This window comes from Schistocerca gregaria, chromosome 3 (assembly GCF_023897955.1).
Source record: "Schistocerca gregaria isolate iqSchGreg1 chromosome 3, iqSchGreg1.2, whole genome shotgun sequence".
Classification (NCBI taxonomy): Eukaryota; Metazoa; Arthropoda; class Insecta; order Orthoptera; family Acrididae; genus Schistocerca; species Schistocerca gregaria.
In genome coordinates, this window is record NC_064922.1 from 883158315 (window position 1) to 883173744 (window position 15430).

The window sequence follows — 15430 nt, forward strand, 5'->3', positions numbered from 1 at the left end:
TGGGGTCAAACAAATGACTACATCTCTGCAAGTATTAGAATTGGCAAAATTAAAACTTTACCGATGTTCATTGGGAACATGTGCGAATATTTGCATAAAATTTCAGCAAACTCATTGATAGTAATTAGGAAACTATTTCTGAAATTAGATCCCTTGGCATGAACTATCACTTATGAGATTGAAGGAGTGTTTTGAATTTTTCATTCCAGGTTTATCAGTGGTGCAGCTATCTGAAATGAGCATGCTACATAAAATGCACTCTCTCAAGTGTGAACTACCAGAAAGTTTAAAAAAGGTCAATATGTTACCTGAAATACATATGCAGCAACAGATGATATAATATGCACCAAACACAAGATCACTGCAATCACTATTTTTCATAGTAAACTTTTTGAACTTCACCCAGTGTCTTACTTAAAGGCAAAATATCACAAATCACAAAAACAATAACTATAACTAACAATGAGATGATAGGCACTTCACTATGAAGCTGACACACAAAACTATAAATAATGTGTGTGTGTGTGTGTGTGTGTGTGTGTGTGTGTGTGTGTGTGTGTGTGTGTGTGTGTGTGTGTGTTTCCAGAACAGTTTAAGTAAAATCATTTGAGAAAGACTGCAGGACATGCACCTCAATTCTGCCAGCACAGCCATGACCAATCGCCGGCATTGTAAGTGGTCAAACTATGTCTCATAAATTCTGGGTACACACCCAGCTGTCATTGTGTGCTGCCTCGAAGGGTAACAAGGGGATACTTTCTGCGCTATTTCAAGTCGCCTCGCACTGGCCTCCACTATACAGGTAAACCACTTTCTTTGTATGTGCAGTCTTATACTCACCTTTGGCTTGAGACTCTTGCTTTGCCAAATCTTCATGGGAAGTATTTGGTGATGACTTTCTCTTTGATGCATCCAAACTGGAATGACTCTGCAGATGTAAGGGGTAAAATACAGAAAATTGTTACAGAGAGAATAAAATGTAAATTAATACAGCATAATAAATAGTGACATGCAAAAGTCCACCAAAACTCTAAGTACTTAATTAAATTAGTGACAGGACTAGTGTAATGAAGTTAAAGCTGAGTGTAAATGGGGAATGGGAGTTAGACACCAATTTTAGGCTTAAGAATCAAATTTCTGCTTGGTAAGAGAAGTATAATGCTTGGAGGAAATGAAGAGTTCCATTGATTTAAATAAGAAAGCACACTGCCTCTTATTTGGTAAGTACCAGTCTTATCTGTTTCTGTTTTACTACAACCTGACACTGAATATCCTTTTCCTATGGCCTACAAAAGCTATTTAAATCAAAATGTGTTTAAGCAACAGACATGGACCGACTTTTAGGTAACTTTTGTGGATAGTCATGTTCAATTCTTCAATTCTGCATGTACAGTCTTTTGTGAGGACCATAGCAGTTTATTGCCTACTTCAGCTGCACACTGTGTAATCCACAATGAATTTTAATAATGAGGAGAATAAGGTAAGCTCTATAATCCCATTTCCCAGAAAATTCACTCAATAGCAGAGGGGTCAAAATATGCACACTTGTGTCTTTGCTCATCCTAATTACTCTACCATTCTTGAGAAAATGATGGTCAAAGTTCTCATTGTACTTCAGAAGCCTTCTAGCATGTGATTCGTTCAACCAAAGCCGTGGCATAGTGGCTTCACACTTTTGTATCATCCATTATATTTTATTCCTATATTAATTTTTATACTTTATTCCTATGTTTATTTTTCAGCAAGATTTGGTACATTCCCTTGGATGATACCAATCACAGAAACATTTGAAAACTAGTAATTTCTAACACCATGAGCACTATTTGTTGGTATGAATCTCACTTGGGATAGGAACATCATTAACATTGACGAATATTTCACATGTCGTCAATAATTTCATGACAAGCCATGTATAATGCATCATTTTTTTTAAAAAACTGGTGCTTGCAATTAATTAAGAATCGATATGGGGATTTTTATTGCATTGTGCGTAGTTATGATATTCCTTCACTGTGCAGTTAGCATACACAATTCTGTAACTTTTGGATTTAATGTTTTGTTTTCTGGTGAAAGTATTTGCCACAGGGCTGACACATTGTCATACACTTCAGAAGAATTACTTTCAACAAACAGCTGGTATGCCATCCTCATCCATGACGTTTTGTCATAATGATGGATCATTCCGTCCAACCAATGGATCAACTATGAACAACAATGGCCCAGTTTTTAACACGATTGTGTAGCTCCGTCCAAGAACTGACCATACATATCTTCTGTCAGTTTCCTGCATTTTGTGGCACCTGCATGCATGTTTGTATGTTGTTCCATTAGTTTTTTCACCTCTTGTTGCATTCAAGGACCAAATTTTTCCTCCGACTTCTTGAAAACGGGTGAAGATTATTGGCAGTTTTCAGAAAAGTGTTACATTGTACTGGGCAGCATATGAATGTGTCAAGTGATTTAATCGATCGTAATCTAGTTCCGTGCAATGCTCGTTTACCACTGATGTGATATTTGCACCTGGTTTGATTCATATTGCTTATAAAATGAGGTTCGAAGTGAAGAATTATAGCAGACGTTTGATGTTGAAATGTCTCTCTGGTTTGCAATAATTCTTTGAATGTATGTTTTTCCTTTGTGCTGACATATTTGATAACCTGTTGCTGCGAACTCCGAGGCTTTGCCTTGGAGTAATCACACCATAATTGCGAAACTATAAATTCGAAATTGCAAGGAAGCCACTGTCACTGTTGCCCATTACCACAACAATCTGGGTTGTAACCAGATGTCCCTTCTTTCTGACTTCTTCGGAACAATCTTAGACCCACAAATCTATCATTTTTGTGGTTTGTTCTACCCTTCTTAAGTTCGTTCTTCCATTATCATAATTTTTACTATTCTTTAGTTTGTACAGGATTTCTGATTCAATTGTTTCCAGTGTCCATTTGAATGAAGTTTGGCACATCTTACTGCCTTTAACTGAAATTAAAAATGAAAACTTGTTCTTTTATTTCACAAACTTGCTGCCTAAAATTTTAACACAACGTGAAAGTTACGTATATATTTACAAGAAAAACAGATTTCAATTTATAAAAAGAAGGCACAATTTCTCAGAGAGGTTACCACCAGTGTCAGTTACGAGCTTATGTAAAACGAGGCATTACTTCTTACCTTCCAAATCATATAAACAAAGTTAAAATAAAAATTAACAACATTGGAGACCAACATTACCCACTGTCTTCTGGAGAAGTAAATCACATTTAGCTGCCACCACCACCACCATGTAGTAATAGCACCAGTAGTCGTTTTACAAAACTAATTCCTGAAGTTTTCAGTTTGATTGTCGTTTCCTCCAACAAAAAAATTCTCCTTATGTATATCTGATACTTCTGCACACTTGTCAACATACCTTTGTCCTCCTTGCAGGATGTAAGGCTGAAGCATCTTTCTGTAGTTCCTCGGAGACTTCACCACCTCTCTTCTTAACCTGCCGCAATCTTCCATGCCGTGATACAGCTAATACAGAAAATTGAAAAATTACAGCACTGTCAAAAACAGTTCCAAATCTCAACCTATTCTACAATGAGTACACTGAGAAATAAATTATATTTCATTGGCACCCAAACGATGTTTTCAGCAATTGCCAGTATGCCGAGAGGCACCTAAAATTCCCTAAACTCTGGTATCAACTGAGATATTGAAACAAGTCTCCCCACCCCTAATGGAAGCATATACTTTTTGCAACCACATTCAGCACCTCTTGGAAAGACAATTAGAGTGATACAGCTCTTCTCAATAATGATGTTAAAGCGCTTTGCAAAATAATTCCAGACAGATACTAAAATTGGAAAGCAATGAGGCCAGAGTCAGTTATTACAATGTAAACAATGTCAAGCACAGCTCTCAAGCCAAGCTCTGTCATTATATGCAGCAAGGCAGGCCTACACTACTAAGATGATAACTCATTTCCTTTATGATATAAATACATAGTTAGTATATGGAACTACAACATATGCTAACTTCTGGTGCTTCAGATGGCACTTAGGAAAACTACTTTAAATGTGTGTATGTTTCCAGGTTTTTGTGGAAACAACTACCATTATGTCAGACAGTTTTCAATTTAAACCCTACCTGCTGCCGCTTACTTGTAAAGGACGAAGCCGAAATACAAACACTGGTTGTTCATATTTTATAATTATAAATGGCCCTACTCATGGAAAAAAAAGAAACTACTGAATTAACTTCACCTAATTATAATTTCAGATTCAGGAAATATGCTTTAAATGAAAAACATTTTATTCCAAATTAGTAATAACATGTCACCAATAAAATAAATACTTTTCTTAATGAAATTCAGTTTTACACTTAAGCATGTGTTCAACTTGTTTAACATTGACTGCAAGACACATTAGCAATTGCAGTTTTAAATAACAGATCAACAGATGAAGTTACACTAGCTCATATGTCTTTGCATGCAGTAGTGATTCAACAGTGCATATCAGCTAGTGAATTTGGAACTTCATGCCAAACTGCATCTTTCAGTGCTTCCCATTGAAAGAAATCAAGAGAAGTCAAATCAGGGGACTTGGCCTGTCACTGTCATGCAACATTCCATCTCAATCAACAGTCAGGAAACTAGTCATTCAGTATTTGTGTTGCAACACAGGATGAGTGCACTGGGCAGTCGTTATGATGGAACCACACATTCTATCACTTTTCCAGTGGTACTTCATCTAGAACAGATAGGTTGTTTGTAAAAACATGTTCCATTCACCACCCTTGGAATGAAGTATGATGCTACAATGGAATTTCCTATTATGCCGCACAATATGTTTATGCTGCAGTCATTGTTTGATATGTTACACTTCACAGTCATTTGTGTTGTACGTGACAAAGCCAGCATGGGTTTTCCATTGCCCAGTAGCACATGTTACATAAATTTATATTACCATAATTTGCAAATATTACTTCATTGATGAAGAGCGCCTAGTAAAATAAGTGTTGCCTGCCGGTCACTACAGAGCAAACTGACAAAATTATAAGAACTTTTGAAATCACATCCTCCAAATTCTTGATGTACTGAGAGATGATAAAAGTGGAATTTATGTCAATGCAAGGTGCAGATGACATCCATCTGACTGATCTCACATTCCTTGGTGATATGTTTTGTGCCACCCTGTAGATTGATAAGCATCATAGCCAGCTTCTTCATGTGCTCTGTCAATTGAACTCTTGGTCCTCATCCTCTGGTGTCAAAGCTAATAATTCGTGCCAGTGTCTGGCACTACAAACAGCGACAATCAGTATAAACATCGCTATACTGCCATAATATTTCAACACCACTGTTTTGACGTTCGCCATATAAAAATCGGACATCTAACTTCTTGTTGGTGTGCATATCTGCATCCAAGGAATATTACAGCAGAAATTATATGCCAACAGATGACACAGTGCAGTCAACAGGCTTGATACAATGATGCAGTCTGGTAAGAGCGTGTTTACATCACAATAGCTGATTCTGGTCGACTTGCCTTCCAACTTTAGAATATTTTTTGGATTCTTCTGCACAGAGATTAAACCTCAAAATTAACAAGCATTATATTACTGCACTTGTGGATGCCATTAAAAAGTATATCTAGAGGCATTCCCGACAAACATTCAATCAGCCGTGAACTACGCCCGCTCGTGAGCCTTTTTCTGGTGCGGATGGTCACACCATGATATCAACATCTGCCGATCAGGGCCGCCAATCATCACTCCAGAATCAGTGGAGAAAGACTGGAGCCGCCATGTTAAATAGCCAGAAGAAAGGAAAGCAGGCATCTTTTGACCCACTGTGGACTGCCGCCCAGAAGAGACTTCAACACAGCCGGAACGTCCAGGGGCCACTTCCTCGCTACGCCGGCCAACGATGCCAGACTCAGCGCCCGTCTACTTCCTCGGCATCCGCCAGAAAGTGTCGAGAGAAAACCCGAAAAAGGCACGTAAATTCAGTTCAGTTGTTAATATTTCAAGTCAATAAGTTGGTATAATTCTTTGGCTTGTTATAAAATTTTGGCAGGAGAAGCAGCTTTTTGTTTCCGAAGGAAGTTTATCTTTTTGTAAAATTAAGCAGTGGCCTTGCTACACCTAGTAAAAAATTTTTGTTCACAAATGTGTCTGGTTTGATGCGGCCCGCCACGAATTCCTTTCCTGTGCTATCCTCTTCATCTCAGAGTAGCACTTGCAACCTACGTCCTCAATTATTTGCTTGACGTATTCCAATCTCTGTCTTCCTCTACAGTTTTTGCCCTCTACAGCTCCCTCTAGTACCATGGAAGTCATTCCCTCATGTCTTAGCAGATGTCCTATCGTCCTGTCCCTTCTCCATATCAGTGTTTTCCACATATTCATTTCCCCTCCAATTCTGCGTAGAACCTCCTCATTCCTTATCTTATCAGTCCACCTAATTTTCAACATTCGTTTATAGCACCACATCTCAAATGCTTCTATTCTCTTCTGATCCGGTTTTCCCACAGTCCATGTTTCACTACCATACAATGCTGTACTCCAGACGTACATCCTCAGAAATTTCTTCCTCAAATTAAGACCGGTATTTGATATTAGTAGACTTCTCTTGGCCAGAAATGCCTTTATTGCCATAGTGAGTCTCCTTTTGATGTCCTCCTTGCTCCATCCGCCATTGGTTATTTTACTGCCTAGGTAGCAGAATTCCTTAACTTCATTGACTTCGTGACCATCAATGCTGATGTTAAGTTTCTCGTTGCTCTCATTTCTACTACTTCTCATTACCTTCGTCTTTCTCCGATTTACTCTCAAACCATACTGTGTACTCATTAGACTGTTCATTCCGTTCAGCAGATCATTTAATTCTTCTTCACTTTCGCTCAGGATAGCAATGTCATCAGCGAATCCTATCATTGATATCCTTTCACCTTGTATTTTAATTCCACTCCTGAACCTTTCTTTTATTTCCATCATAGCTTCCTCAATGTACAGATTGAAGAGTAGGGGCGAGAGGCTACAGCCTTGTCTTACACCCTTCTTAATACGAGCACTTCGTTCTTGATTGTCCACTCTTATTATTCCCTCTTGGTTGTTGTAGATATTGTATATGACCTGTCTCTCCCTATAGCTTACCCGTACTTTTTTCAGAATCTCGAACAGCTTGCACCAATTTATATTGTCAAACCCTTTTTCCAGGTCGACAAACCCTATGAACGTGTCTTGATTTTTCTTGAGCCTTGCTTCCATTATTAGCCGTAACGTCAGAATTGCCTCTCTCGTCCCTTTAATTTTCGTAAAGCCAAACTGATCATCACCTAGGGCATTCTCAATTTTCTTTTCCATTCTTTTGTATATTTATCTTGTAAGCAGTTTCAATGCATGAGCTGTTAAGCTGATTGTGCGATAATTTTCGCACTTGTCAGCTCTTGCCGTCTTCGGAATTGTGTGGATGATGCTTTTCCGAAAGTAAGATGGTATGTCGCCAGACTCATATATTCTACACACCAACTTTCAAAACCAGTTAACACTTTTTACACGAACAATACAGCCCTTATGTCGCATGGATGATATTCTGAAAGTACAAGTGACGAAGGACCTACAGTGGCCATTTCTGAACTTTGAAAATGTATTCCAACTTTCGTCTTATGTCTGTCACCTGTATGAAGCTACTCTATGATGCTTAGACTACTAGTAAAAAACACCGCAGATGGCAGCTAAAAACACCGCAGATGGCAGCTAAAAACACCGCAGATGGCAGCTAAAAACACCGCAGATGGCAGCTCCAAACACCCATCTTGCCAGGAAAGGAATACAGGCAAATATCATTACTTGCTCTGCATTATTTCTGTTCACACTTTCATTTCGCAGATGATGCAATTTACTGTCTGTAAGAGGAGACTCAATGGGTGTATATATTTTGAAGACAAAACACAAAATTAATGCACTAAATGTCAGAACAGAACTAAGAATGATAGAGAAGATGAAACCTGACAGTGAGATTATAACAAAAACAAGGCTGGTGTGGATCTCAGTGAGCAACTAATAGGCTGCTACTCTTTTCAGGGGAAGTGAAGGGGTGAAAAAGTTCTTCGCATTTTCATAATGATGATTACAAATTTATATATTACACATAAATGACGCCTACTGGCAAACATCTCCAATGCAGTGGTATTGGCATAGGCTCTGGCAAACAAAGAAGGCAGTTGCTCAAATTTGTTCACTTGCGAACGGACTTGGTGGAAGACATTTTCCTACCTTGATGCCAGCTACAGAAATGTCAAAATGGCCTCAGTGGAGATGTAAGTTTTGGGGTGAAAGATGCAAGGCAAGATATGGGATGGTGGCAAGGAAAGGTACATGGTACCACAGTGAAAAATGCAACATAGTACTTTATTTTCCTAATTACTTTGAAATTTTTCATACTAAGGCAAATATAACCATAAAAATTAACTACCAACAAAAATCCACATTTTGAAACAGTTTTACTTTTTAGTACAAAATAACTTACATCCTATTCCATTTAGGAGGTGAAAAACATGAAAGAAATTTCTGTTGTTGTGAAAAGAACCTACTTTCATTTCAATATAATGAAATTATCACTGATGTAGGTCTATTTTTCTTTGCACTATTTTATAGAAAAAAGCAGTCTCTTTCAAAAGCAATTAACTGACTTAAGTTCTCCAAATGAGGAACTGCTACACAAAATTCATAAGAAAACTGTGAAAAAGAACGGTATCAGCCATCTGAACAACGTCCTAGCTGCCTAGTACTCTAAGTGTTAAACTTACTTTTTTTTTTTTACAGAAATAGGCCACATAAAATTATAGTCAGACACTCAAGGTAACAAACAGGACACAAAAACCATTGTGTTTTTAGCACTGCTGTAGATGCTCCTTTCCTTTCCAGTTTTTTTACAAAGCTGCTAAATGTTTACAGCTGTCTGTGTAAAGCAGAACATTCTTGAGCAACTTTTTTTGCAATTTAGTTGATGCACAACCATTTTTGAACCATTTGTTAAATTATGTCTTTTTTTTTAATTAGCTAACCTGGATGGAGCGACTTTTTGTGCTGTAAAGAAGTGGGATCATAACACTACACATGAAGCTATCAACCTCAAATATTTAACTGAAGAGAAACAGCCACTGAGCTGACTAAATCAAAAACCAGAACAACTAATTTCCAAATGTCATATTTGACAGGTCTAGCAAAACCACTTCTGGCCTCGGCATGTAAACATGATAACAATAAACAGTTTATCACAAGCAAACTAAATGTGTGGCAGATACCTGGTGCAACAGGCATCGAACAGACTGATGATGGTGAACGCACTGCTGTATTGCGATTCCGATGCGACGGTCGTCTGATGATACTTTCCGAACGAGCTGATCTAGGAGAGCGTTGCAGATAGCTGCTACTCGTCAATGAGCTTGACACTTCAGAATCTGAAAAATGCAATGGTTGTCTCAAATCAAGAAGATAATCTTAAAATGAAAATATAGCTAACACAATTGAAAATATAACTACCATTAATAAAACTTAATTTTATGTGATGCACTTTTGACAGGTTTCATATGTCTAAGTGGTTCAAGTTGCTGCAACCATGATTGCAGTTCTAAAATAGTTTTTCAATGTTTAAAATGGTAACATTTGAAATGCTCATGCATGCCCCCAATACAGTAATTTGGTGGTGTATCATATAATATTGTACATTTTTCCAAAGGATAAGACAAGACCTTAATTCAGTAAAAAATAATGTTAACATTTTTCACAAAAATATGCCGGAATTGAGGAATAAAATAGATGAGATCCTGGTCTGTTTGGATGACATTGAATCTGATAATGTAATAGATACACTATGCCTGTACGAGCATCACATTGATATTTACCTTTTCCATATCAGACACAGTGATTATAAACTAGCTGCACATATGAGTAGAGAGAATAAGGTGAGAGGAAGAGTTGCCATATTTGACAAAAGTTATCACTGTGTAAAAAACTTGGATACAAAAAAGTTTTGTCTAGAGCAACATATAGAAGCCTGTGCCTGTCAACTTAAACTGAAGGAGGGCTCTTTTATAATTGTAACAGTATATAGGTCTCCTTCAGGAAACTTTCATTTATTCCTGGAAAACTTTGATGCCTTGTTGTGCTATCTGTCACATAGGGGAAAGCAAATTATTATTTGTGGGGTTTCAATGTTGATTCACTGAAAAAGGGTAATAGGAAGAATGAACTGGAAGTCTTGCTCGGTTCTTTCAATTTGACATCTGTCATTAATTTTCCTACTCTGGTAGTAAAGGACAGCAGCACATTAATATATAACACTTTTATAGATCAAGATAAGATTAAAAACATAAATTCTTGTCCCGTTGAGAATGACCTTTCTGATCATGGTGCTCAGCTAATTACAGTATATGACATAGCTCCATTCAGTAATTCAAAACTAGCCTCAAAAGTTGTGTGTTCAATTAATGACTCAAAAATTAGAAATTCCAGAGAAAATCTTCAGCAGTTAGACTGGGGTGAGGTGTAAAAGGAACCCAATGCTAATTTAAAATACAACTTATTTCATGATACACTTTTAAGAGAATTTGAAAACTGTTTCCCCAAGAAAGTAGTTAAATCTAATTATAAGAAACCATACAAAAAAACCTTGGCTTACTAAAGGAATAAAAATATCTTGTAACCACAAAAGGGAACTGTATCTAACAACAAGAAAGAGTAATGACCCAGAAATAGCCAAATATTATAAAAACTACTGTGCTACATTAAGAGAGGTTATTAAAAAGTCCAGAAGCATGTGCATCATGTCTGAGATCAATACCTCTGATAACAAAATCAAAACAATTTGGAATATTATTACAAGGGAGACAGGGCAACCAAGAGTACAGGATGATGGCATTACCATCAAAGCGAATGGGAACTTGACAAACAACAAGCCAAAAGTCGAAAACATTTTGAATAATCATTTTTTAAATGTCAGAGAAAATAGGATCTAAATGTTCATTAGAAGAAGCAAGGCAGCTAATGGAAGAGGCCTTACCCACACCATTTGATACAACTGAAATTCCACCCACCTCTCCTTCTGAAATTAGGAAGATAATAAACTCTTAAGAATAAAAGCTCACATGGAATTGATGGCATTTCCAGCAGGATAATAAAAGCTTGTTCCCAAGAGATAAGTGGGATTCTTAGCCACATATGTAATAGCTCTCTGAAGCAGGGTATTTTCCCAGATAGACCGAAGTATGCCATTGTTAAACAACTGCATAAAAAAGGGGATACATCTGATGCCAACAACTACTGCCCAACCTCTCTTCTGACTGCCTTATCCAAAATTCTTGAGAAAGTAATGTATTGTAGAGTAGCTTCACACCTTTGTAAAAATAAAGTTTTAACAAAATGTCAGTTAAGTTTCCAGAAAGGTTTTTCAACGGAAAATGCTATATATACTTTCACTAATGAAATATTAAATGCTCTGAGTAACCAGAAGTTACCTGTTGGGATTTTTTGTGATCTCTCAAAGGCTTTTGATTGTGTAAATCATGGAATACTTCTAGATAAGCTCACATACTGTGGTATGAATGGGACAGCGCTCAAATGGTTAAAACCATACCTAACTGGAAGAGTGCAGAAAGTTGAAATAAGCAGTTCACATTTTGCCGATGATACAAGTATAGCTATCACACCCAACAGACAAGAATTAACTGGTGAAATTGTAAACGATGTTTTTCAGAAAATCATTAAGTGGTTCTCTACAAATGGGCTCTCATTAAACTTTGACAAAACACAGTACATACAGTTCCACACAGTAAATATAGACTAGAAATCCATAGCTAAGGTAGAATACTCAAAATTTCTAGGTGTATGCAATGATGAGAGGTTGAACAGGAAGAAAAAAAAAAAAAAAAAACACTGAGGATCTGCTGAAACGTTTGAGTTCAGCTACTTATGCTATTAGAGTCATTGCAAATTTTGGCGATATACATCTCAGTAAATTAGCTTACCACACCTATTTTCATTCTCTGCTTTCATATGGCATCATATTCGGGGGTAACTCATCAACGAGTAAAAGAGTGTTCATTACACAAAAGCATGTAATCAGAATAATTGCTGGAGCTCATCCTAGATCATCCTGCAGACACTTATTTAAAGAGCTAGAGATCTTCACTGAAGCCTCACTATATTAAAAACAAAGATTCCAAGACTTACCAAGCGGGAAAGTGCTGGTAGACAGGCACAATAAAATAACACACACACACACACACACACACACACACACACACACACACACACACAAAACGTCGAGCTTTTGCAACCGGCGGCTGCCTCGTCAGGAAAGAGTGAAGGAAAAGGAAAGATGAAAGGATGTGGGTTTTAAGGGAGAGGGTAAGGAGTCATTCCAATCCCGGGAGCGGAAAGACTTACCTTAGGGGGAAAAAAAGATAGGTATATACTCGCGCGCGCGCGCACACACACACACACACACACACACACACACACACACACACATCCATACATCCATACATACATACACAAGGGAGGGGATGAGGGGGAAAGGGAGGGGATGAGGGGGGGTGGGAGGGGATGAGGGGGGAGAGGGAGGGGAGGAGGGGGGAGAGGGAGGGGAGGAGGGGGGAGAGGGAGGGGAGGAGGGGGAGAGGGAGGGGAGGAGGGGGGAGAGGGAGGGGGGAGGGGGGAGAGGGAGGGGAGGAGGGGGGAGAGGGAGGGGAGGAGGGGGGAGAGGGAGAGGTTGAGGAAACCTGAAGACTAGAAAAGAGGAATAAGGGTGGCAATTTGTACCTCTTTAATTGATCTGTTTATTATTTTATTTAGTACCAACAATTGATTATAGTGGTAATAATGTATTCACAACAGTTCTCTGTTAAGTATGAATTTCTAAGGCAGAGGGATTCAGATATTAGTGAACAAGTGAGTAATGGTATGTATATTTACTGTTGGGCTTGGAGACACACTTCTTCAGAACTGGTTGCATGTTCTACTTGCATTTGTCACCTGTGGATTTACTCTTCTACCTTCAGATACAAGTGACAGTAAGTTAAATTCACAGTTAACACTTCCTGTGTTACAAAGTGTAAAATCTATAAAAAATAGTTTGTAAGCATATTTACAGCTAGTTTTCTTCTGTGTAATGAATTCCGTTCAGTTAGTTTTCTTCTGTGTCATTAATTCCACTCACAGTTACATTCAATTTTTATGATTGCATACTGCGAAATCTTCTTTTAATGATGAATGAACACTGTAGATAATACTGTTTTACAAATTATCCTGAAACTCATAGCTACTGAGATACTATTGATACCTAAGAATAGTGTTCCAAAGGAGTGGGTACAAAGGTCAAATGAATGGGTGATGTAGTCAAAATCACGAACACCTGAGAAAGGGCTGAGACAGACCAAAGAAGATAAGCCCAAAATGGCTTACCTGCCTTGTGGTGGCCCAATAAACATCCAGAAAGATCAGTGGACTCCTGCAGAAACATAGCAGCTAGTGTACTTAGCTTCTTCAACTAAGATAAAAAGTATTCTTTTTACTGTTTACGACAAACTAGGTATCCAACAGTCAGGTATATACCACATTCCAAGCAAATGTGGCATGTCTTATGTGGGGTAGGCTATCAGCACAGTCAGGAAGAGGCGCAAGGAACATCGGTGACTAAAACCACCGTGCAAATCTTCTGTCCCTCAGCAATGTCTTTAATATAATCCTAAAATGAACCAGGGTGAAACCAGTACTGTGGTGCAAACGTGAAGATTCTGGGACAGTATATATAAGGAGTCTATTGAAACAAAGGTGTCAAAAGACCTAATAAACAGGGATGGTGGTTTCAATTGAAATAATACTTGGTGCCCAGAATTCAATTTACTAAAAACTTGTCAGCCATCAAACCCATGAGAGGGCAAAAGACATTAACAGAATTTTCATTTCAAGGAAGTACACGCAACAGCAAAACTCAGTACCTGAAGGAGACAGCCGTGTCGGTTGTTGAAAAACAGTGCATGAAATGGAAACAACAATTCTGGAAACACCTGGAAGCACATTATTAAAATAAAGTTCAACGGTGTTATCTAAGTTCTGAAAACATAAGATGAAAATAGGATGGGGCAAAATTTGGACTATATGGAAGATGACCGATGACAGTCAATTCAAGGTACCTTACTGTTGAAGATGTAACTGTGCTCTTGTGTTGTCTGGTGCTGTCATGCTGAAAGAGAGAGTGCTCTGTGTGTGGACAAACTCTTCAAATTTGAAACACTATTACAATATGCTGAGTCCTAAGTAGCGCCATAGTTGTGTTACACAGTGCAATGTTACATGCAACAATTCAGAACCCTCTAATGGCAGAGGAAGCAAATATACAGACTTGAGGAATAAAGATTTAGAATGTTAATAATGTCTGTTTTATTTAAAAATCTTTAAGAGTTTTCACATAAAAAAAATTGGAGCATTACTTTTCAACATACCTTCCTATTAACTTATTTTTGGTTTGTTTTTATACCTGAAGTGATCATACTGACATTCACGAATATTTCTTTTAAGTCAATAATAATGACTTCAGAGGTGTCATGGTTCCATGGCAGATAAAGGTCTGGCTGACTGTGTAATGAAATGCTGAGAATAGATTACAAAAGAGCATGCAGAATACTCAGAATTTTGACGAGACTAATGTAGATGATGTAGCTGCTATTTCTACAGTTTCACATATTACTACAGTAACTGAAGGTAGCCTGGGTAACACAGTGTCAAGTGGACCAGTGGGTGAACATGTAGTACAGATGCAGCTGGTAAGGAGACTGTTTATGAAGCATTTTATGCCGGTACTGAAGTGGGTGCACATGTGGATTTATATGCGTGGTCTAAAGTTGGTTGTAAACCCCAATGTCTTTAACCTGAGGGCAAATGTTTACAAACTGAAGTTGACATTGCTCATTTCCTGCAGAACTGAAAAAATTTTTCAGCATAGATTTTGTCCTCCTAGTTCATTGGTCTGAATATTTATCCCCCTACAACTAATGGTGTGGTTAGCCAACACATAAGAAATTGGGCAGTTTTATTGTTTACTATTCCCAAAGAGCACATAATAACATGTCTTTCATTGTTACGCTGCATAAAATATTTTGTTATGTAAAGGGTTACAAAGTGTTGCAGAACTATGTCTAGAGGAGTTACTTTGATGTGTCAGCCTGCAAAAGTATTTGGGAAACTAAAACAGTACAGAACATATAGGAGAAGGAAGAAGAAAAATGCATTAAGACCAAGAAGGTCAACAGTGGCCCTAATTTTTTGTGTAAGGCAGATTCATTAGAAACATTACTAGCATGGTAAAGAATCAGTAACAGTGTTCCTGCACAATGAGATGGCATATGATCTTGCCATCTCATGAACTACTGTCTATGCCGAA

At 37.8% G+C, this 15430-nt stretch overlaps 1 protein-coding gene across 2 annotated transcripts in view; it reads right to left on the reverse strand.

Annotated features, from left to right (window-relative positions):
• LOC126355049 (platelet binding protein GspB) overlaps window positions 1-15430 on the reverse strand; it is a 309208-nt gene that overhangs the window by 22287 nt on the left and 271491 nt on the right. For both annotated transcript variants that reach the window (XM_050005202.1, XM_050005201.1), the window contains exons 30-32: window positions 9294-9449; window positions 3410-3516; window positions 841-928 (exon numbers count right to left, since the gene is read on the reverse strand). In XM_050005202.1, the coding sequence (XP_049861159.1) occupies window positions 841-928; window positions 3410-3516; window positions 9294-9449 (351 nt within the window). The remainder of the gene's footprint in view (window positions 1-840; window positions 929-3409; window positions 3517-9293; window positions 9450-15430) is intronic.